The sequence below is a fragment of the Eutrigla gurnardus genome (genome assembly GCF_963514095.1).
Source record: "Eutrigla gurnardus genome assembly, chromosome: 8".
NCBI classification, from domain to species: domain Eukaryota; kingdom Metazoa; phylum Chordata; class Actinopteri; order Perciformes; family Triglidae; genus Eutrigla; species Eutrigla gurnardus.
The window spans coordinates 25,817,011-25,839,660 of NC_139922.1; the positions used below are offsets into that span (position 1 = coordinate 25,817,011).

The 22,650-nt window shown below is 44.2% G+C and overlaps 1 protein-coding gene across 2 annotated transcripts in view; it reads left to right on the forward strand.

Annotated features, from left to right (window-relative positions):
* The first annotated feature begins 312 nt into the window (after positions 1-312).
* Positions 313-22,650, forward strand: part of hspg2 (heparan sulfate proteoglycan 2) — an 82,389-nt gene continuing 60,051 nt past the window's right edge. Inside the window, exon 1 of one of the 2 annotated variants that reach the window (XM_084016503.1) lies at positions 313-682. In XM_084016503.1, coding sequence (XP_083872629.1) covers positions 614-682 — 69 coding nt within the window. In that variant the 5' untranslated portion in view covers positions 313-613. The remainder of the gene's footprint in view (positions 683-22,650) is intronic. The other variant, XM_084016504.1, reaches the window with a different exon arrangement.

The window sequence follows — 22,650 nt, forward strand, 5'->3', positions numbered from 1 at the left end:
GTCACGTGAGCAGCCGACGTGGGGCTACAAGGTGGCGTCTCCGCGCTCTTTGATTAGCCGTCTTCTCTTTCAGCGCTCCCTGAATTCCATTCCGCCTTTTACTTTTCGGCAGCTCTCTCTCTCTCTCTCTCTGCCTCTCTCTCTCTCTCTCTCTCTCTCTCTCTCTCTCTCTCTCTCTCTCTCTCTCTCTCTCTCTCTCTGTCTCTCTCTCTCTCTCTCTCTCCCCCCCCCCCCCCCTCTCTCTCCTCTCTCTCCCCCTCTCTCTCCCAGCGCAGGACTTCCCAGTGACTTGGCGAGACTGCGTTCAGCCCCACTGCGAGTCCCAAGTTTCGGAGTGCAAGGGAGCAACTTTGAACCTCTCCGACTCTGCTTTTAGAATATATATATACGTCCTCCACGCTGCGGCTTTCTGTGGTTGCTGTTGTACCTGTTGATGAAGTCCCGCCGGGCGTGGGACGCAGAGGAGCACCCGGGTTTCTTCACGGAGACGAAAAGTGTGCAGAAGCTGCAGGCGACACCGCAGCGCTCCGCCGGCAGCCAGGAGGAGTGAGGGACCCTGGTTTTTCCTTTTTCTCCCCCGGCGTGTTGCAGACCTGTGCTGGGCTGGTGGAAAATGGGCACTCGGACCAACTCGATCTCTGGACTTATCCTCTCTTTGCTCCTCACATGCCAGCTGGTTACTGTAAGTGAGCTCAAACTTTCTCCTCACTCTTCAAACAATCAAACATGGATTCTAGGTTTCATTCATCCACAAAGCAGAAGTATAAAACCAGCTGCCCACAGAGGTCAAGGCAAAGTTACAAATGGGTGCTTTTGTGTCCTAATAAAGAAATCAGGCATGTTGATGTGACTATTTGTGTTCAGTAGGTGGTGTAGGGCTGCACACATGGAAGTGAGCTGTATAGAGATAGGTCCTCACACACACACACACACACACACACTACACATCATATCAGCATGTGCTGTAAAGATGCTTTTAAAAGTAATATGACAAACTGGTCCCCTGCTGTTTAGGGAAAGCTGGGCTAAGTTTGTCCACAGAAACAAGCTATTCATAGTCTCCCCCTCGACTTCTAAACCTCCTCAAACTCAGCCGGGCTCCACTTTGCAGGACCTCCGCTGCATGTTTGATATTACACATGTATGTAGTTGTAGTTATGATATGAAACGTGTCTTTATCCTTGTATCTTGTTAGTCCTTTTGTGTTGATTGACTTCTTTTCTCTCCCTATTAATGAATCAGTCCTCCTGGAGATCTTTTCAGAATAAAAGTTGGGGTTATTATGTGAAAAATTTGAGTCCACTTCTCTGGTGTCGTTCTCCTCATCCGAGATCTACAGCAGTTGGGAATTTTGGGAAGTTGATTTTATTCAAACATCTTTCTCTTATTATATTTCCAGACTAATTATCATTTTCATTACGGACCATCTTTTCAACTATACACAAGTTCTCAGGGTGCAAGATCACATCTTAAAATAGCTTTTCTCCAGCCAATATGTTTAACTTGCTTATGGTGAAAGGCATCCCATCTGAGAGACTGGATACAGAACGTTTGCTAGACGAATGACATAAAACGATAAATGGCTTATCAATATGTCAGTTTGAAATAAGATGTTTTTTGCTGTGCTATATCTGTGCTATGAATCATATAGAGGAGGACCGTTGCCTTTCTGCTGAGAATAGACTCCCCCACACCCCCCACCCCCACCCTCTAGAAATCCCGTCTGGTCTCTCACCTTTATTCCCTCCAATAAACAGAGCTGTCATGGTTGAGATATCTGCGACTCCTCCGTGTTGATGTGATCTGAAGGCAAAGCCCTTTGTGAATGATGGGGCATAGTTTGCGGTGGCCATGCAGACTCTCACCTGCTGGATATATAAGAGCGGTAATATCACCCAACGTTTTGGAAAGCCGCAGTCTCGATGACTTCGAGGTATATTTAACATCCGTCGGTGACATGTCGTCGAGCGCCGAGCCTTTCTTTAAATTACGCACCCCATCAAAGGCAACACATTTTATGCATCTTTACTATCATTGATCCACAGCAGCTAGCTGGTCCCCCCCACCCCCGAGAGCTATCATCATGTGTTGTGTCCCGACACTAGAAGGTAATAGGAGATGCTTTCCATCAAAGCCTTGATTGACTACTAGGCCAACAATACCATCATAATTGAATTATCTGGAACCACAAGCATCTGTTTCTTGCATTATGACATTGAACTACAGCAGGCAGACTGCCTGCTTGATTCAATTAAGCACACATGCCGTGTGTTACTACGGGGCCCTCCTTTCTCCATGCTGGAATGTCAGGGTCACGCGCATCAACTCAAAAAGTCAAAGTCAATGAAATTGCTCGATGGGTAAGAGCCCCTCCATCACAAGCGAACGCCCCCGTCTCCTGCTGTGAATCACCAGCAGCACTTGGTGTGAAAATGAACCAAAAAGAAGAAATAAAACGGCTACTCCCATATCTGGTTCCACTCTTTACAAGATGGAAATGGTTTTGATAAGGCCCCTGGTCTTTGCTTCTGGTCTTACGTAATCATATTAAGGAGTGTGTGAGGACACTTGGTTTTCCAACGTATGACATCAGCCCGACTGCGAGCACCGTTGCTGAGTTTTTTTGGCTCTGAGATCTCTCCCAGTATAGACTAGTCACAAGTGTCCCTTGACTTCATCGGGGGTTGGACTGGAGCTAGGGGGGTGGCGGCCTGGATTCCTATGACTATAGGTCTGCAGCGCGTGCATGTTGTTGGCGTAAATTGTTATCTTGCTCTCCTGTGTGTAACTCAACCCAGTCATTCGCTGCTAAATGCGACGCAGCAACAGTTTGATCTGATGACTTATTTAGTCTACGCCGGGTAATGCAGCGGCTTGGCGATCTCTCCGTGTGGTGGTCCCCATCCCGGTTTTCCGACCCAGCTTCCCCGGCGTTTAATTCCCCATCCAAGTGTGGATGACGACTACATGGAGCTGCAGGAGCCTGACAGTGCAAACACCGACTCCCCTCCACAGTTAGAACAGTGAGGGAAGGCCGGCCCCCTTCAGACCCATTCACATAATTGCTCGGAAGACTGGGTTCAGTAAACATTGCATTGTTGAATTATAGCCTCAGGAGGGGGGGAGGCCATCTTAGCTGATAGGACAATGCTGCACTGAAGTGCCCCCCCCCCCTTCCTCAGGCACACATGGAGTGCAGGCTGGCATTTGTTGATTCTGCAGTGAGGTGTGACTTGGGCCGGTATACAGGTCAGAGAGGTGAGGACTCTGAACCTGACTCACTCACAGCTGAAATGAACTTCCACTGCACAGCTTCCTTCTTAACTTTTCACCTTAAGAGTCGCAACAAGGCATGTAGCTCACCATTTGACCCGCCAATTAACTTCACATATTTAATTGTCGGGATGCCGTCATTCCACAAAGTTTTCTACACCGTGAAATGTGTGGCACATATACAACCCTAGTATTCGTCCAGCATTCAGTTGGTCCGACACATTTTCTTTTGTTATTACTCTGGGTCACAAATAGTTCTACTGGCTACAGATACTGAAACTATTACCTTTTTAGGTGGTGCTATAGAGAAGTATGCCTGTGGTGGGTTATGATGCAGCCTGTTCCTTCCAGGAACACTAACGGACCTCCACCAATGCACACCACAATGCAACGGGTTCTTCATTTGACCCTTGACCCTACCACCAAGCTTCATGAAAACCGGGCCAGTTTGTAGTATTGTATTATTATAGAATCAGCTTTCAATTACCCATGTTTCCCTTTAACCTCAGAGATCAGTGCGATACTGTTCTATTATGCAAATGAGGAACTCTGATTCCAGACGTGCATCAACGCCTTTGAAGATGCATGAATTATATTTTTTTCCCTCCACTCCAGCCTCGTCTTTGACTCACGGCCACAAACGACTGTCTCCTCACAATATGCAGCTGTGTTGCACTTTCGTGCCCAAAGTCGCATCCGTGTCGGACTGAAGAGTCGACTCCAAACACAGCTGCACCTCAGCTGGTGCAGCAGCAACGCTGTGCATGTGCTGACATGAGTGCACATACACTCCAGCACCGCCTGTTGTAACTAGAGTCCCACTCTTTCCATTCACACCTTTTTCTCTCAGGAGCGTAGATACGTCAGTGCATTGGTTTTTGTTTCAAACCACGGTTGGACAGATTTCTGTGTCATCGCTCAGACTGGTCTGAAGCTTCGATCTGTGGCGGTCTGTAATTAAATCTTTAAAGCTGTAAACCTGTCTGATAACCTGTCTTTTATTATCACTTTGATAATACATTCAACACACCTGCAACATGGAATGAAATGACATGTTTTTGTTCTTTTCTTTTCAACAATTTAGAAAAGACGGGATGCTTTTTTTTTTTTTTTAGCTTTCCGGACTTGCTTGAATTCAACATTCACATGCCCCCATACATATAGTTTTATATATTAGTGGTTGTCAAGTATAAAAAAAGACTAAAGTTAATTGTCACCTTTTATCCGTCTTGCTCAAACTTGCAGCAAAGTGTGCAAGTTATAGTTACAGTAGGATTTGTGACCACATCCTCTAACGCCACCCGACTGAACCCGACTTCCGGGATAATTGAAATGCTCTCGTGAGCATTTCAATTATAAGCTCATAAACTTTGTCTTCACCTATCGCCATCTTCTTGCGATAGCTTTCAAGTTTATTTCATTTTATAGAGAACTTGAAAAGGAGGAAAAGTTGACTGGGATAAAACAACAATACAATAAATAAGAAGACTCATTAGCTAGTCCAACACGGTATTTGACTTGCTCCAAGGCAGACAGGCAATCCTTATTAAGACCTGGGTCATACTTCAACTAAACAACTGACTTCCTGAAGTGCCCATGAGCAAGACACTAAATCACCAATTTCTGGATTTTGCTCTTGAGTTGAACCCTGTAACGTTTGCACTGTGATTTCACTAAGATGCACCATGTTGTATGATGTAACTTATTCAGGAGTTAAACATTTTGATATCAAGACAACAGGGTGAAACATTGAAGTCTACATGACTCCTCAGTCCTGTGTTATGGAGCTACAGGTGCAATAAACCCAGGAGTTCATGTTGAGGTCGCAGGATGTCCTGAGGACGTACGACACAGTCTGCACCACATGCAATAAAAAAGGGCTAATGGTCAGAAACTATTTGTGGTATCTAATATCCGGGTTGTTTTTATTCTCCCTCACCGTGTACAGTCAGCTTGTAGGGAGAATTTTGGAGTTGTAATAATATGAGTGAAATGATTAGGGGCGAAAAGGTTGAAATTCAAGCTTGGATTCACAATTTGTTTTGCAAAATGGTTGGTTTAATGTTACACTTTAACAAATAAACTATCTTCACTGGTCTCTGCTGAGCTTTAAATCTAACGGGGGTCGCTAAGCTTGACAAGAGAACAAAAGACTGTAATAGACTGTTACAGACTCTGGACTGATTCCCCCAGCTTAAACATCCTTCTTCAATCCGTTCACATTCTGGCAGGCTTCTTCCCGGGCTAGCAGCTATTAGAGATTCATTGAAATGCTAACTCAACAGCCATGCACTCTCCCTTTGAAGGTGCTCTATAGTTGTCTGTGCCCTTTTGGATCTGCCATTGTCTGCATTGATGTGAAGTCACTTGGGGCATTATGCCTTTTTTTCCTCCAGGGAGTTGCTGCATTGTCTTGCATGGTCCCTCCCAGCGTATACAGCTGAGGGGGGTTGCTGCCCTTTTCACATAAGACGTTTTTTTGTGTAGATTTGTGTTGTTGTTTTTTCACGGTACTTAAGTTTGCTAAAGGAATGCTTTTTTTTCTTCTCCATTGTCTTTTAAACCCAGGTTTGACATCCTGAAGTGAAGTGTTTATTAAAAAAAATCCCACCCTGGTGTCTTATCAGAGCTGAGGACGTCTCGCGTCCTGAGACTTGTAGCACCCCGCCTCCGCTTCCTCTTACTGTAAAACAAGTCTCTACCTGTAAGAACAGAAAGGCTGCCATCTTTCCAGCACTTGTATTACAACCTCAAGAAGATGAAAATTCACCCTCGACGTCCACAGAGGGAGGTCGGCAAGTGGAATTTTGCAGGCTTCGGGGTGTAATGGCTCAGTAAAACTTAAACACTGGGAAAACACCGGCTTTCCCTCTCTGCTCACTTTTTATCTAATTAGGAACTTGTTCCTAAGCAGCCATAAAAGTCTGCTGCTCTTCAGGAGCCTAATTGCCACATAAAAGATTTTGTATTTTTTGAACGACAGAGCTGGTGGGCTACTGTTGACTATTCTTTTATGAGAAAGACAACCTAAAAGTGAACGCTAAAGTTAATATTCATTCATTAATATTCATTTTAAAACCTATTTAGATTAGCTGTTCCTGCACTTCCATTGCTTTAGCATGAAACATCATCACCTGGTGAGGATGCTGACTTTTTGCCTGGTCCATTACATTTTAACACAATATTATGCATGAAGTGCATATTCAAGACCCTTTGACGTGATTCTCGTTTTAAAATGGGGAAACATTTAAAAGTCATCCGGAGACAAGTATACCATTGCAAATTGCGTAGGAACAGGTAAACCGCTGCAAAATGTCTTCGAAGTGCCTTGGAATTCAGATTCATGGAAGAGGTCTTGAGTACTGGGCCCTCACCGAGGCTGCAGGGGCCCTCACCGAGGCTGCAGGGGCCCTCGGGAAAGACAGGAGGAGAGCTGCCTGGTCTGTGTTATCATGTCAGCGGTTGTCCCACAAGACATAACAACTCTTTCTTTTTGTTATACACTTGCGCACTTTGTGTTCTCACAGGAATTTTGGTAAATGTTTCTGTCCTTTCTGCCCCCCAGCAGCTTTTACAACCCTGTGTGTCCTTGCACAGCGTAATTAAGCAGTAAACCCGTATTTATATCACGGTTGCTATCCGTCCAAGACGACGGGGCAGTTCGGACAAGATATTTGCACCGTGATGAGATATCTTTAGACCTGAAAAGCGATTGGGTTTGTGGTTTTGCCGGCAGCCCATTGTTTTGGTGCGGTGGCTTGTGATGGTCTACAACATTTGTCTCTTGCTGAGTCACCATCCTGTTGGGGAAATGAAACTGGAATAATCTACAGGACAAGAGGACCACACTTCCCCCTGGAGTAAAGTTTATTCAGGCTTTCCTGTGTGCATGTCAGATGTGCTGCTCTATATATGCTGAAAGAAACATCCACCGTGTGTTTGTTGTCTTTCCATCCCCCTGTATTTTCCCTACTTTCCATTTTTCTCTCTGAGGTATGTTTATACTTGAAAATCCCCCATATCTGTTGTCATGTACTCATTTTTTCTGCATTTGTTTTTCAAGCAGCACAGCAAGACTTTTTTCAGCCTGTCAGCTGGTCATAGTGTGTGTTACTGAAGCTGTACAGAAGGTTTTTTTTCGTAATTTGGCAAGTAACAAGCTGGAACGGGGAATTAATGAATTCCTGCGGACCTAATTATGCCAAAGTACAAGCCCTTGTTTTTATTTTCCTCTCTCTGTGATATTAGAATTTCCTTTTGTGTGTTTCAGCTGAGCAGAGTTGCTTGGTGGGAAATATTTTCCACTCAGGTTTGCTGCTTTTAGAAGATGCATGTTCCATGCCCGTGAGCCAAACTGTGGTGTAATGGAAAAAAGTATTTGATTCTCACATGCATAAATGCAAGTATTTGGCTGGCTCAGAAGGGACATAAGAATACATTGTTGTTGCTAATTATCAAAAAAAAAAAATCTAATTATATAATGTTTTTTTGGTAGTCCAACCCTGAAGCTAGCATTGCACTAGAACCATTGACAAAAACAAACCAATGGGAATTTTCCATCGGATTTGGGATAATTGCAGAAAATAAACCCTAAAACCACCTTTTTTAAGACCCGTAAAGGCTTTAAAATTCACGATGGCGAAATGTTGAAATCTCTTCAGCTTGCCACAGACCTTATTTCAGGCATCTAACCAAAAGCCAATTCTAAAACAGCATTAACTTTGAGACAAAGGAACTGCGTTTTAAGACTCATTTACTGCAGCTCTCCATAAAGAGCAGCTGCACCAACAACCGGATTTGTCTTTCAGTCTTGACGGTGTCGCTGCCTGGAGATGATGCTTTATATGAAACATGGAGGTGCAACGGCAGCACACTGCACAGTGCTCGTGTGTGAGACGTGGAAATGAAAGCCATTGATAAGAAAGCAATGTGCACCCTGTTGGCGGTTGAGCGTGTCTCCAGATTAAAATCGCAGCTCCTTGTACGCCGCTGGAAACCATCACCATTGAGCCTTCTGATCATTTTCAAGTAGCCTCCTCTTGAAGCTGTTCCAGCTAACCATCGGGAGAAGCTGAGTGAAGGATTTCAGATTTTTATCTTTATTCATGTAGGGCATTGCCAACTTATTCAAAGAAATACAGAGACTACGCTGACTCTCGCGTTGCTAAGTAACCATCGTGTGCCCCAGCTGCTTGACAATATGCAAGTCTAGCCAGAGTACCTGGCAGGCCTAGTGAAGCTGAAGGTTGGCCCTCATAACACAGTTGGTAAGGCGAGGGGAATTTCTGTGGTTTTAAGACTAAAGTGGCTGTATATAATTTCCTCTCCACCCAAACCATCTGTTGATCCGGTGGAAAGAGAAGGCATCTAAATACGCAGCTTGTTTGTTTGCCTCTGTAAGTTGCAGTTTGATCAGAAATTCCGACGGATGAGGAGATCATACATTTATTAGACCGGACTTTCATTCACTGCTGTGCATGTGTCATGTATACTATATATTTTACCTTCTGCAAAAGCATTAGTTCTCAGTTGAGATGTACAGTTTACAGTAAGTCGGGGGTCACCGCCAACTTGAGAGTTATGGGAACAGCAGCTGCAACATCAATGCACAGTTTTGTTAATTCTTACATTAAGCTCTTTTTTATAACCATGCGAGGTACTTATATTTAATTTGGTGATATAGATTACAGATCTCGTCTGGTCTGGATGTTCTTCCATGCTCATCAGAGACAGTGAAGGCATCACTTTTCCATCTTCACGTCGGCAGGACAAACAAGCCAACTCAGGCCAACTTTTAAAGGGGGGTAATTAAATGACTCTTCCCCTGAACTCTGATTTATGTGGACTATGGGCACATAGAGGAGGCTCTTTCAGCTGTGTCCGGACGGATGTGTTCCCTACCAGGCTGCACCTGCTGAGGCTCCATTATGACTCTGTCATGGGTGTAGATGGGGGCACACCGGTGCTGTAAATTTGGCACAAACACCAGACTGCACTCAGATTCTCTGGCCCAGACATCAGTCTTGCCTGTGGGCACATGGTTAACCTCAGTCTGTTGTTTTTACCAGGGCTTTCCTGGTGCAGGAATAATGGAAAACAAGATTTGAGGGAGATAATAGAAGTTGTTTTTTCATGCCTGTTTGTGTTTTAGAACGGGTCGGCCAGACAGGCGAGATTAGGGTCTGATCAGCCCTGGGTGCTTTGTCTCTGAAGGCAAGTCAGCACTATTGCTGCAGTCCCAGAGGTGGAGCTTGTCCTCCTAATGCCATAAACCATAATATAGGCCTAGTCGTAGCAGTTAAATATAGCTATTGTAAATGTTGAAGACCTGCGCTCTCTCTCTCTCTCTCTCTCTCTCTCTCTCTCTCTCTCTCTCTCTCTCTCTCTCTCTCTCTCTCTCTCAGGTCAAAGTGTCGGTAGCACTTTCCTTTTACGTCCCTGAATCTGCATGCAGCACTTATGCTGAGTGTGTAATATTTGTATGGACGTCGATCCACTTCTCTGATTTTAAAATGTGTTGCATGGATTTTTTTTTTCAAAACAAAGATATTAGTTTTCAATCATAAACATTTACGCTCCAAGGGATAGAATGCATTGTCAGTCATGCTGCTCCCATCCAGCCCTCTGGGCACAAATACTTTACTATTAATTAATTGGATATATTATATTATTATATACTATTATTATATTTTAGCACTTTTATTTGTATAAATATTTTTGAGACAGCTGTGAAGTACTGTCAGTAGAATGAGTGATGTAACCTCACTGGTGAAAGCTGAGTCTTAGGGGCCATCCATACGAAGTAAAACAAACTTTTTTTCTCCGTTTTGCCTTGGCGTCGTTTCAAGAAAATCCGCGTCCAGACGAATCCACTGAAAACGACTCAGCGCGCTGTAGTACATATTCCAGGCCCTTATGCGGCGCTGTTTCTGCTACAAAAACGCAGAAGAAGAGACGGAGCGTGACCCGATGTTTGCCATTGCTATGGCAACACGTGAGAGCTACGGCTAAATATCCACCCGATCAATAAACACCCATAAGATGACAATTTGGCCCGTATAAATAAAACCAACAATAAGCATCAACAGCCGTCACCCTAAGGACCGTGACGAGGCGTTGTCACACGTTGGGATGGATTAACTAGACAAATAAATGCCTACACTCATGGGAAGTTAGCTAGCGGTTGTTTGTTAGCATCGTAATAAAGTAGCATACGGTATCTGCGACTTTTTATCCGGAATATCGCCCCCCTCTCTCGGCTCCGTTTTTTTTTCATACAGCGGCCCTGATACGCCGTCGTACAGACGAGCAGAATATCTGCTACGAGCACGGAGGCCGCCGTTGTTGTTGTTGTTAGGAGACGTCGCGGGGGAAGAAGTCAGGCTCGAGGGTCGAGGAGCGGGCCGATGACGTCAGCGTATTCGTTTTTGCCGTCCAAAACGAAAACGAACACGAAACGTAGGGGGGGGGGGGGGCGTTTTTTTCTTTTCCACCCTGAGAGCTGGTTTCAAAAAAGTGCGTTTTCACGCCGCGAAAACGCCGGTTTCGTATGGACGGCAGGGCGAAACGCACAAGACTTCTGCGTTTACGCACCGAAAACGTTTTCGTGTGGACAGGCCCTCAAGCTATCCCTTCTCTGCTCCTTTTTCCCCCTTGAAAGGTCATGAACTGACTTGTGCTGGCTTGTCCATTAGCACAGTGATGAGTCACACCTTTGGAGCAGACTGCCGTTAGTTTCACTGACTTCACTTTGCTGATAAGCCACCAGAGCTGTGTTTTCACACGAACACATGGAGCCCCCTCGCCTGTAATTACCTCTTATTATAGTAGGAAATGGATCCCTCACATCTGCTTCCAATGAATGGCCAGGTTAGACCTCCTGCTTTCCTCGTATTATTGCATAAACTTCTGGCAAACAGATGTCTTTGTAGGCGCGAGCACACCTTCAAATTAGGGCCTGTTGTTGAATTATGAGGACAGGTGAAATTCATCTGTCAACTGTTGAGGGGAAGATGCTCCCAGACTGTGTTTATGCTTGTCAGACGTTGGGCCTCCAGGTTTGTTGTGCAGCTTGTCCAAAGCGATGTTGCTGTCTCTTAAGTCTCTATGACTTGAATGCAGAGGGTCATTAAGCTGAATTATCTAGTAAAGTTGTTGTCCCCCCTGAAGCTTTAGAACACTCTTTAAAAAAAAAAAAAAAAAAAAAAAAAAAAATGATGGTCCTGATTACAATTGCAGCCCATTTAGTCATCCCACATACAGTCAACTTTATGGGTTGCAATAGGAATGCCGACCATGTTCCTTGAGTTGTTCTACTTTGGTGATCCATGATCATCTTTAGTCCAGTATAATTAACTAAGAGCACAATATAGCCTCTAATGTCATGTGTTATGAAGTAAATGTTGAAACGTATCAGACGCAATAGCACTTGAATTTGTGGAATAAGCGGTACTGTTTAATTGACCTGCCTTTTTTGGTCAACCGCTGACTTTTACGTCCCGCCGCTGGCTAATTGTAATGGGAGCTTTTTTTTTTTACAAAGTGTAGGACCGGGATCGTTAAAATGCCTCAGCTTACAAGGTGTCTGGAATGAATGTCCTCAATATAGGTCTGTGGTTTCAATTGGCTAACCAATGTTGGGATTATAACTCATTAGTTTTGACACATAAAGATTTTCCATTTCAGTCGCTGAGAAAAATTCACGTAGTTGCAACCTGGGTGTTTTTCTGTATCTTCGTCCATCTTTTCAATCTGTTAAGCTAGCAGTTTACCCAACAACATCATTTTAGAAGTATGGGCACCGGGTAACCTTTAGCATGCTAGCAAAACGGGAACATGTTAGCTAGCTAGTCTGGCACTTCTTTCGGTTTCCTCTGTGCCGTGCCCTTTAATTCCCCCGAGGCATTTTGGTCTCAGAATTGTAAAGTTAAACATGAAAAAGCAGAGCATAATGTATTTCTTTGAAATTGCCAACAACACACACAGATGGAGAGTGACTTCATTCTCTGCTCTAGTAGACATTACTCCACTATATCTTTACATGAATGTTGAATAGAGAACCTTTTTGATAAATAGTTATTGAAAAGGGGGAAGAAGCTCTCAGAGTAAGCTTGGTTGCTAACTGTTGCCAGCTCAGTCGCTAAGGGGGCAATATTGACTTTTTATTTGAGAGGTTTTAACCGTTGACTACTGCAACAATTTTGGTGAGCAGTTTGTTTGACTTCATAAAAACTTGACTCGACAGAGAAACATTTCATACATTTACTTTAATGGAAACGAAAAGTCACATTTTTTTTTCAAACTTAAGCGTGCTTCATTTTATTTGTAGTTACATACCCTTGTTTTTATACAATGGTGTTATTCAGCAACTTATGACGAAAGGAAAAAGCGATGTCACATTTGCTAACATGCTGTAAAGTCGCCATCATTCGTTGTGATCCAGTCTGGTTTTGTCTTGTTTACACTATAGTGACAACTTTAGGTATGGTACTGCTCTTAGAGTGCAGGCCGTTTATTTTAGGGACTGTTCTGCGGAGGAAGGATAATTGAAGTAAAGGAAGTGTTTGATTTAGCTTAGGGATTTTATCTGGCGCTCAAAGCGTAAGATCCGGCAGGCGTGGTCCTGTCTGGGGGAATTCCTTCCCCCGCTGCCCTCGGGCGGACTCAAATGCTCTTTTGTCACACTTACTATCCAGAACCCACCAGATTGATTTGATAAAAAAAATGGTGATATATATTGAAGGATTTTAACAAATCTCTTTGTTTCTGAGGGGATCACTTGATTTTTTCTTTTAATCAATCTGTGACTCATTGCAGCTGCAACCACTTTTCACAGGCCGCTATTCAGTTTGTGAATGATCCCTGCAGGGAAATGGTCTAGACAGGTTTCCCAATCTAGGTGAGTTAATACACTGTAAGTTATTTTGCTGATAGTCAGTAACTAATTACAGAATGCCTTCATGAATGAGTAAACGGGGAGTTTTGTAAGATAGGCAAACCTTTAAAAGCAATAACATTATAACAAAAGGTGTTTTTACACAGAGATCCAGCCGTAATTGCGGAAAGAAGACCCATTGATGTGCCGAAATAGCACCGTTAATACCGACCTTTGGTTTGTGGCATAACGCCACAACGGTGTCTCGTTTTACACAAGCATGCCGACATTGCAGAACCAGAGAGGTCCTATATAGCATACCAAAACAACAATGGCAGGTGAATCTTTGCTAGTTGGCATTTCTCACACAATCAAAGTTGCTGTGCATCATATGTGACATGTTGATGCATACAATCGTCTTCTTCAGCGTTCTGAGCTTTTTATATTACCCTGGTGGAGGGTTGCGCTCATGACACGTCTTCAAAAAGGTCACCTTCTGTTCCGGCCTCTTGGGGTCTCACTGTTCACCTCGTTTCACCTTTGTTGCAGCTCTCAAGCGGCCTTCATTGTCGGCTCAGAGACGTAACGACTCTGACACCCTTGCTACCTTTTATACTAACGACGTTGCAGAAAAAGGAGTGGTAATTCTGCAACAAAAAGGCAGTGTAAAAGTAGCTATAATCAGTCCTTCAGCCATCGTGTGTGATGGGGAAATACTAGTGTAATATTCATGATAAGTTTTACTCATGTATGTATGTAGAATAGTGTGATTGATGTCAGAACTGCAGAACTGTAAATGTTGCAGGAACAGTTGGAGACGTCTCGAGAGGCTCTCGTTGAGCCCCTTGTTGACCTTGGACAAAAGAAATGGAGGGCTTCTGTTTATCTCCCATCCAGCAGCTTTTCCCCTGGCCCCCATTCATAACCATATCTTCATCCTGCACTCTCAGTTTGCTTATCCAAAGTCTGCTCTGAGACTTAGGTTTTGGCTGGCTTATATTTCCACACTTGTTTCTAAAGTTGGACAAATTGCCACAGTACAAGGAACTTCTTGTGTAAGTGTTTAATTGTTAAAACAGCTGACCAAAACATGTTAGCTGAGTGATTTTCTTCCTCATCATTTCTTCCCATTAACAAGAGTGACTGTTTCTGTTCTGAAGTTCTGAAGTATGGAAAAGATGAAAATGAAACATGAGCCTAATGGAACGGCCCGTGGTGACCCTGAGTAATACAGGTAGACTAATCCTATTAATGTGGTTGTGGTTTTCCTGACCGACCGAAACGAAAGTGCTTTACACCTGGAAAAAAATGAAACCTTCAAATCACTGGGATTCCCCATGCCTTCTCCTTGAACCAGCTTCCAAACCATAATCCGGTTCGTTGCCCCTTGATCCTTTTGTCAGGGGGTGACAGAGGGAGTCTGAACAGGGTTTAATGCTGTGAATGGAGAAGGTGAGATCAGAAAGAAGGCCAGGAAAGTGGGCACCTGATCCCCTCTCACATGCTGAACCCAATAATTGCCTTCAGGAATGTCCACATTTATCTGCTTTGTGGTATTGTTAGAGAAGTAAAGCTTGCTGGCTTTTTGGAGGGGTGGTTAAGATTTGCCTTGATCCTTGGGTTGAGGGTTGGGTGGGGGGAAATAAATGACTTCCTTCACCAAACATAGAAGACAACCTGCAGGAAAGTCCCTTGTTAGGCTGAACGCTTAAGGTCACATCTTTGCTAGCCAGAGTGTGGGTGGATTCGCTCCATGTCTATTTTTGGTCATTAAAAAATTGGAGGCTGCCAAAACAAAATAGCTAAATCCCTCAATTCGGGAAGAAGAGTTAAAAAAAGTACAAACAGAAAACTGTGATCTGTGTGCAACGTCTTCTACCGGAGGGCTGCACATTCTTGCTGTCAGGAGCTTTTACCAATGTGAGGAGGTCTTGAGTTGTGTGTGCTGTGCAGATGTGGGTGTGCCGGCATGCTGAGCAACAGTTGGCTGTGGCTGCCACCACTCGCAGCGTCTTCTGAAACATGGCTTTCTTCAATGTTTATTGGTTCTCGTCCAGGGCCTAACCTCAAATGAAGGAGTCGAGGTGGGGGGGTTGCCAGCCACAGCAGCAGACGGCCTACTGTACTGCACCTCCCCGACAATAGACCATGTGTGGAGAATTACATTAGGGGAGAGCCTTGCATAAAGACATCTTTGACTGTAATAGCTAAGTTCTGGATAATGGGTGGCGATTAGTAGCTAAAATCCCTACACACCTTTTAAACACTTTGTGGCATTAGTAAACCTTTCTGAACATAGCAGTCTGTAGACGTCTCTTCTCTGGACCTCCCCCCCCTCCCCCCCTGTTCTGTCCTGCACTGCCAGGGCCTCTGGCGGAGGGTGTAATAACACCTGAGGTATTTTTATCTCCCCCTGGAATTCCACCTCTGTTCTCCTCACAGATCTCCTGTCGAAATGCATGGGACCTCAGGTGGTAAAGGGTGTATATATAGTGTTCATACTTTTGTGTGAGTACCCATTGTGAATGATGCATCACTTTGTTTCATATTTATTTTGAATTGTTCACTGTTCACTTTTTTTTAAACTTTTTTTATTTGAGATTTGATCTTGAAGATAAGGGAGAATCCTTTTTATGCACGTCTGTGTGGGCTGTGATGAAAGCAGACTTTTTCCCCTCCTTGCCCATGGATATTTTGTGCTGTACCGCAAGTGAGGTCAGGCCAGATCTGATTCCTCTGTTCTCTGTTTCTCTTGTCTACTCCCACTTTCGGCTTTCCCATGGTGCACAGGTTAGCAAAAAACAGCTGTCCGTTCATTTTGAACAGAGAAGATGGGGGCTCCTGAAGACAAGGATAACCTCTGAATACCTTCGCTGCTTCCTGCCTTTGATGATTTTGTCAACATCAGACTACGGCGTCTTGTTTACCCTGCAGCGCAGAACATCTGGAGAGGAGTGAAGCCATCTCTGCTGCTATCATGTTTATATTAATGGCATAAACAGCTGAGAGAGTCTTTTTGTTCTCACAGTCCATCACTTCTGTGTCCCTTTTTTTTTATTTGGCAGAGCTACCAGAGAATATTACTGAAAATAATAATGTATTGTGGGGGAATAACAAAAAAATGAAAGCTTTGATGTGCAGATGGCAACCAACAAAGAGTTTAGTTCGTTTAACAGCAGGTTTTGTTGTGTAGTTATAAGCTCAAAGTGCATCTTGGGTTACCAAACAAAAACTGTTGGAAAACTCAGTTTGAGATGCTCAGTATGTTGGAGCTGCTTCACGTTCCAAAAGCCTCACCGTGGTAACCTGCCAAATCCCAGTTAATTATGAGAACGCCATCCCAAATACCATGACCTTGGGAACTGGTGGAAAGTGGCGTTACCAACATGAAATGGTTCCCTCCGGCCGCGTCGCCTGCAGGGTTTCCTCTCCCTGGCCCGAGGGGCCTGGATGCTGTTCTGTTCTCACAAAGCTCACAAGCAATCTAGTATTATAAAGATGCAAAACATTCATTTCTGCACCTCCAGTTGAAAGCTCTGCATTTGTTGCTACTCCAAGGATCCAATTTGTTCCACAAATGGTTGCAATAAGCTGCATACTTAAAAAGATTTTGTCTACTTAGCCTAGTTTTCCCACACAGTGTAGCCGTGAACTAATCGAGTATGATGCACGGGGGGTTTGCGGGGACTGAGCTCTGCTCTGGCCCGTGATTATGTGGGACATTGTGAGGGAGGCCAAGTCAACAGGTGGTGTCAGATTAGTTGGTCCTCAGGCGAGAACGAAAAAGAGGAGGGCAAACGTAACACTGCCGCTGCCATCGGTGTCTGGAAACTGGAGCTTAATCGAAGAGCCATCACACACCAGTTGCTACTTCCGTTTTAAAAATCTTTAAGTAAACTTCATTATGGTCCACTATTTTGCTAAAAACGTACATATTATAAATAACGGTTGGATGTGGATTTTTTTGTACAGATTCACATTCATGGTACCCAGAGGATGATCCCCTGACTTTTCTTCTAGCAGCAACATGTGGTTGACTTTTTTCTTTCAGTGACATTTCTTGACTATTGCTGGATGGGTTAACTTACTGTGAAATGTGTAAAGAGATGGCGTCCAAGGAACACATCCTAACACGACTTTGTTGATCCCCTGACTTTACGTCTCGTGTTACTAGTAGGTCAAAATCTTCATGCAGCAAAGTATCTCAACATTTGCCAACTGGATTAGCATTCAGCTCAAACGATTCATTTCAAATATTTACAGCATAACATTCACTCACGTTTTCTCGATGTCAACAAAATAAGTTTAATTTCTCTGTAGGTGGCTTTCTAGAATGGTTTCAGAGGCTTAGAATAAAAATCTGAGCCTGTCAGTGTCAAACAAGCATTCGTGGATGTACATTTACTGACTGATTGCTTTGCAGCCTGTTTAGCGACTGCTGTCTGCAGCACTCATAACTAGAATAAAGATATTGTTGTCACCCGTTGGAGGAAATAAGGGGAAATCCAGGTTGAAAGATACTGAAGTTACCCCTTTAAAGTTATGTGCACCTCACAGATCCCCTGATCTCTCCGGTGGGAAGAAAAGCAGGCATCTTAAGTGACACAGGAGCTCTTTCAAAGGGTCCCTTTCTGTTATAAATAAACAGGCCGGCGCTGCCCGGCCGAGCCGGAGCTGCTCTTCCCCTCCGAGCTGCCACCGGTCTCTGCACCTCGCCTGTCAGCTGTCGTCTGGGGGAACCGGAGCTGGCCCCTCCGTCCCCCTCCCCCTGGCAGGTCACTCTCACAGAAATGTTACCGGAAACACACACGCTATTTATAGAGCCACCAATGACTCTCACAGTGTTTATGTTTGACGTGACGTGCAGTTCGGGTGAGACATGAGTTGGTCGTATTTTTCCATTTTTCATTTTTTAATCATTCTGCCTATTTTTTTATTATCCTTACGGTTAGATGATCTCTTGAGGTCTGCTGTGGTTTACCAATTGAATGTATAAACATTCATTTGGATATATTTCTCACAATAAGAGCACCAGTAGTTTTAAGAGCCAAACCTAAACGCTTTTCCATAAAACCACAGATTCCTATTAAAACCGAATAGCTTCAATCCTGGCTGAAACAGTCAGCTGATGATTGTGTGACTGTTAAAAAGGCGTGTTCCCTGTGTGTGCGTGTGTGTTACCTGCATGTGTAAATAACGGGCTGGTTTCAGGGCTTTTTTTTTTCATTTACGGTGGGGGCATTCAGTTACAGGCGAGCTGTGGTCAGGATTCTAGGTGGTCTGACGACGCAGGGTCCTGCTGGGGGCCCCCCTGTTGTGGTGATAATTGAAAAGATGGGGCTCCTGAGGGTGTCAACTGGTCCTTGTCGCCTAGGGACGTTTGGGTGGAATGTGGTCACGCTCGGTTATCCCACCCACAGTGAGAAGTAATACAGTACGGCTTTTAAAAACACTTTCAGATACTTTTTAAAGTAGCCTGAAGGATATTAGTTTGGGAATATCCAGCTGAGGAAAGGTTTTGCAATTTTACCACACCTTAAAACAAATTAAGTGACGCATAAAGCCTTTTTTCTCTACTGCTGTTCACAGTCTTGTGATTGTGGTATCACCGAGGCTGAAAAAAGCCCATCAGATATAGCATTACAGTTAGTGTTAGACCAGGGTGTCTGGTTTCACAGCCCCACACACAATCTCTGCTCTCTGTCTGGTCGCTGTGTCGCCAGGCTGTGACCTTTGGCCTGAAATACATTATGGTGACTCATCCCCGGTTCGCAAATCGTACTGTGGCCGATAGAGAAAAGGACAGAGGTGACCACGCACAAAGTAGAGATAGAATGACTCTGACAAAGGTTTATTGGGATATCAGGAAAATCATCCCCAAATGTGCTAAATTGACAATACCAACTTGCAGGAAACCGTATTGTATAGCAAATACCCTACGCCGGATACACCGAGCATGCAGAAGTAAAAGGCTTGTCTTAATTCAGCGTGGTGTGAACTCACATTGGTCTTTGGAGCATGTTGAAGCAGCTGTGCATGTGTGTACATGGCAGAGATTCAGTAGTTCATACTCTGTTCCTTTTGATGCCAGCAGCCGAGCAAGAAAGGAAAAAGCTCACAACTCTTTGTATTTCTTTTTTTAATTGTCGCTCTGTGGACCTTTCTCGCCTCGCATAGCTTCACCGTGTGCACAAGTCCACACAGGCTGGATGCTTATTTTGACATGCCTCCCTAAACAGTTGGTTTAAAGGGAGTGTGTGTGTGTGTGTGTGTGTGTGTGTGTGTGTGTGAGAGAGGTTGTGTGGCAGATGCTGACAGGCTGAAAGCATTGCTTGCTTTACCAAAGCAGATTTTTTTTATCTGGTTGTGTCAGACACGGGGGCAGACACAACACAAACGTACAATACACCATCTCATATCTTTGAATTTGTTTGATCACATCAAAGTGTGGTGTTTGTGATTATCCACATGGTGCTTATATGATAACAGAAGTGGTTTATGTCTCCATGGTTTCAACCCACATCAGGAGCACTGCTGCATTATGTCCCACAGGTTAAAAGATACTGCCCCTCTGTGTGATTGCAGTCACATCTCAGATATATTGAATGGTGTTCAGCATTCTGCTGCATTGCAACACCAGAATGTATTCTGCAAAGGCATAGTGCATGTCCAGAAAGTGCAGGTCCTTCTGCCTATTTCCAAAGGGGGGACCAAGTTTATTCTAAAATTCATGGCATGGCCGTTGTGTGGGAGAGAGAATGAATGATCCCCTGGAAGATGTCTAGGCAAGCACTCCAAGCATGTGTTAAGACTTCTCCTTCACTTTTGAGTCCCTGGCCCCCTTTTACTCTACAAGTCCCTTTTTTCGGAGAAAATCCAATGTGTTTGTTGCCCCCACAGTATCTGAGAAGACAATTCCTGCACATTGTCAATCCATGTTGAATGAAGAGCCTCCTTCCACTTCCTCCCCTGTCCAAATCCACGTTGGATTTAAACCCTGTAAAAAATGTCAAAGAGCCTCACAAGAGTAGAAGGGCCTCACTCATCGGGCCCTTTATGCAGCAGGGGGCCCAGGCCGGTGGGTTTAGTGTCAGGAGTTGTCACTCCAAGCAAGGGTTAAACACATAGGAAACGCCGTCTCTCTCCCACAAACACACACAAGCATAGACAAAGCTTCCCTGTTGCTTGAAAACCTTGAGATGCCTGCGTCTCCTGTGCCTGTGAGTGTGGGGAAAAGAAACATTTTCTCAAGGGCTTAACACCCCCCCCCCCCCCCCCCCCCCCCCTTTCAGCGTCCTGCAACAACACAAGGCCAAGAATATCACATGCAACACCTGCACGCCTAATTCATTTTTCTTACATAATCAAGGTGCTGGTAATGGATCTGATTTTGACGCACATACACCCACTCCACTGATAGCAGCGGGTCAAGTGAAGGGAGTGCCGGCGTCCTGCAGCTCGGTCCTCGGCAGTGCCTGGTGGTGCTCCTTCCTTTCAGCCTACTCTACCTAAAGACACGAGAGTATGTGTCAAGCTTTCATCCACTTAATGTTCTCTGACGTTTACATTCCATTCCTGTTTAGTACGCGCTGCAGCTTCAAGTCCAAGCAGATATTGTTAGTCTTAGAAAGAGGGAGAGGGTAAAAAGGGAGCAGACTGTGGTTAGGGAGTGATGGAGGGGTCAGGGAGGTTGGGAATTCATCTTGAGAAGGTTTTCTGTGAGTGTCTGCTGGAATAAAGGTCACAACTTGGGGGTTTGGATCAGCTTTCACCTTTCTGTGCTCTGGTGGGAACAAGAAAGCAGATACATTGTGTGACCTCCGGAGATGCTTTTAAATGCCAAACCTTTTGTTGCCGCAACTCAGAAAACGGCCCATTACATATTTTTCACGAGAGAGCACCGCTTCCTCTGTGGGATTCTCGTCTAATACAAGCAGCTTCTTGTTTTCTGTAACACATCGGTTCTGCCTGTTAAGATGTTTCTCACAGATTGTCCTGCAGCTGCATCAGGGGGTTTATTAGCCGAGTGGGCGAATCGAGTCCCATGAAGGAATTCTTTTCACACTGCGTCTGACAGGCTTTGGCTGTCGCAGAGATGGACCCGGGATGGGAATGCAGGAGTGTGGGTTTTTAACGCATGAGGAGTGTGGGTGTGTTTGTGTGCGTGTCAATTTGTGTGTGTTTGTGGATGTTTTCAAGTTTGCATTTGTATGTTTGGAGGGTCAGTACAGTGGTTTTGGAAGTTTGTCCCCCAAAAAAAACCTTACCTATAGCACTTTGATCATAGCACTGTTGTTGTTAAGGTATGTTTGCTGAACAGCTACTACTTTACTCAGACGAGGACCGAACACTTGTTCTATTTTTAGCTCTTACTTTATCGGCAATGATACGTTGTGGTTTCTTTGTTTCCTTCTTTTGACAAATGTACTTATTGTAAGTGGCTTTGAACAAAAGCGTCTGCTAAATGACCTAAATGTTAATGCCTTTATGTTTTTGGTTTGTCTGTCCGCCCGTCTGTCGTATCTCTGGGACGCCTGCAGCGAATTCCATTCAAATTTGCCTCAAAAGTCCACTTGGACTCATTACATTTTAGTGGTCAAAGGTCAAGGTCACGGTGACCTTAAATCGGGCCCATTCTCCTGAACACCATATCTCAGGAACACCTGGTGGTAATTTCATCTGGCACAAGCATCCACTTGTGCTCAAGGATGAATACATTAGAATTTGGTGGTCAGAGGTCACTGTGACCTTATGAAACAAATCCCATAAAAAGCAGTGTGTAGCTCCTACTAATAAGTGTTGCCTGATACAGCTTATCCCTCAGTGCCAAATACCTCAGTTGTCCCACAAAATGATCAAATGACCTCCCATCATTTTGTTCATGTTATCTCAACATACAGTAACTCGATAGATACATAGACAGACAGACAGATATCGATAGGTAGCAAGCAAGCACCAGTGAGTGTGTGCAGCGGCTGTGGTTAATATAGGAAAGTTACAAACCATTTATCCCAGTATTTCAGAGTCAAAATCTCATGATGAAACATTTTGCTTAGTTTTATCCCACCATGTCAGATAAGAGGGAAAAGGATGACTTCTTTAGAATCGTCCATGAGACATTTGTTCTAGCGGTGTTGCAGATAAAAGCCGTGGAGAATTGGGGAGCTTTTGGATGGCTGTTATCAGTTCCTTATCCATTTCAGGAAACAGAAGCATGCAAATCTGATTTGCTGTTCATGTCCAGTGACTGTGAAATGATATAAACAAGCTTGCATGTCCAGAAGCCAGCATTTGTTTTGAAGTGGAGATGACAGCAGGTCTCCAGCTGCAAGAGCAGCTGATGGAAGAAAGGATCTTGCCATTCATTTGAATACATTATGAAGTTTTTTTTCCAGAATGTTCTTCGTTCATCCCATTGATTATCAATTGGTCACGGATCGAAATAGTTCCACTAACAGCTGTGAAAACTTGATGTCCGTTCTCAGGCTTCTGTATAGCGCCAC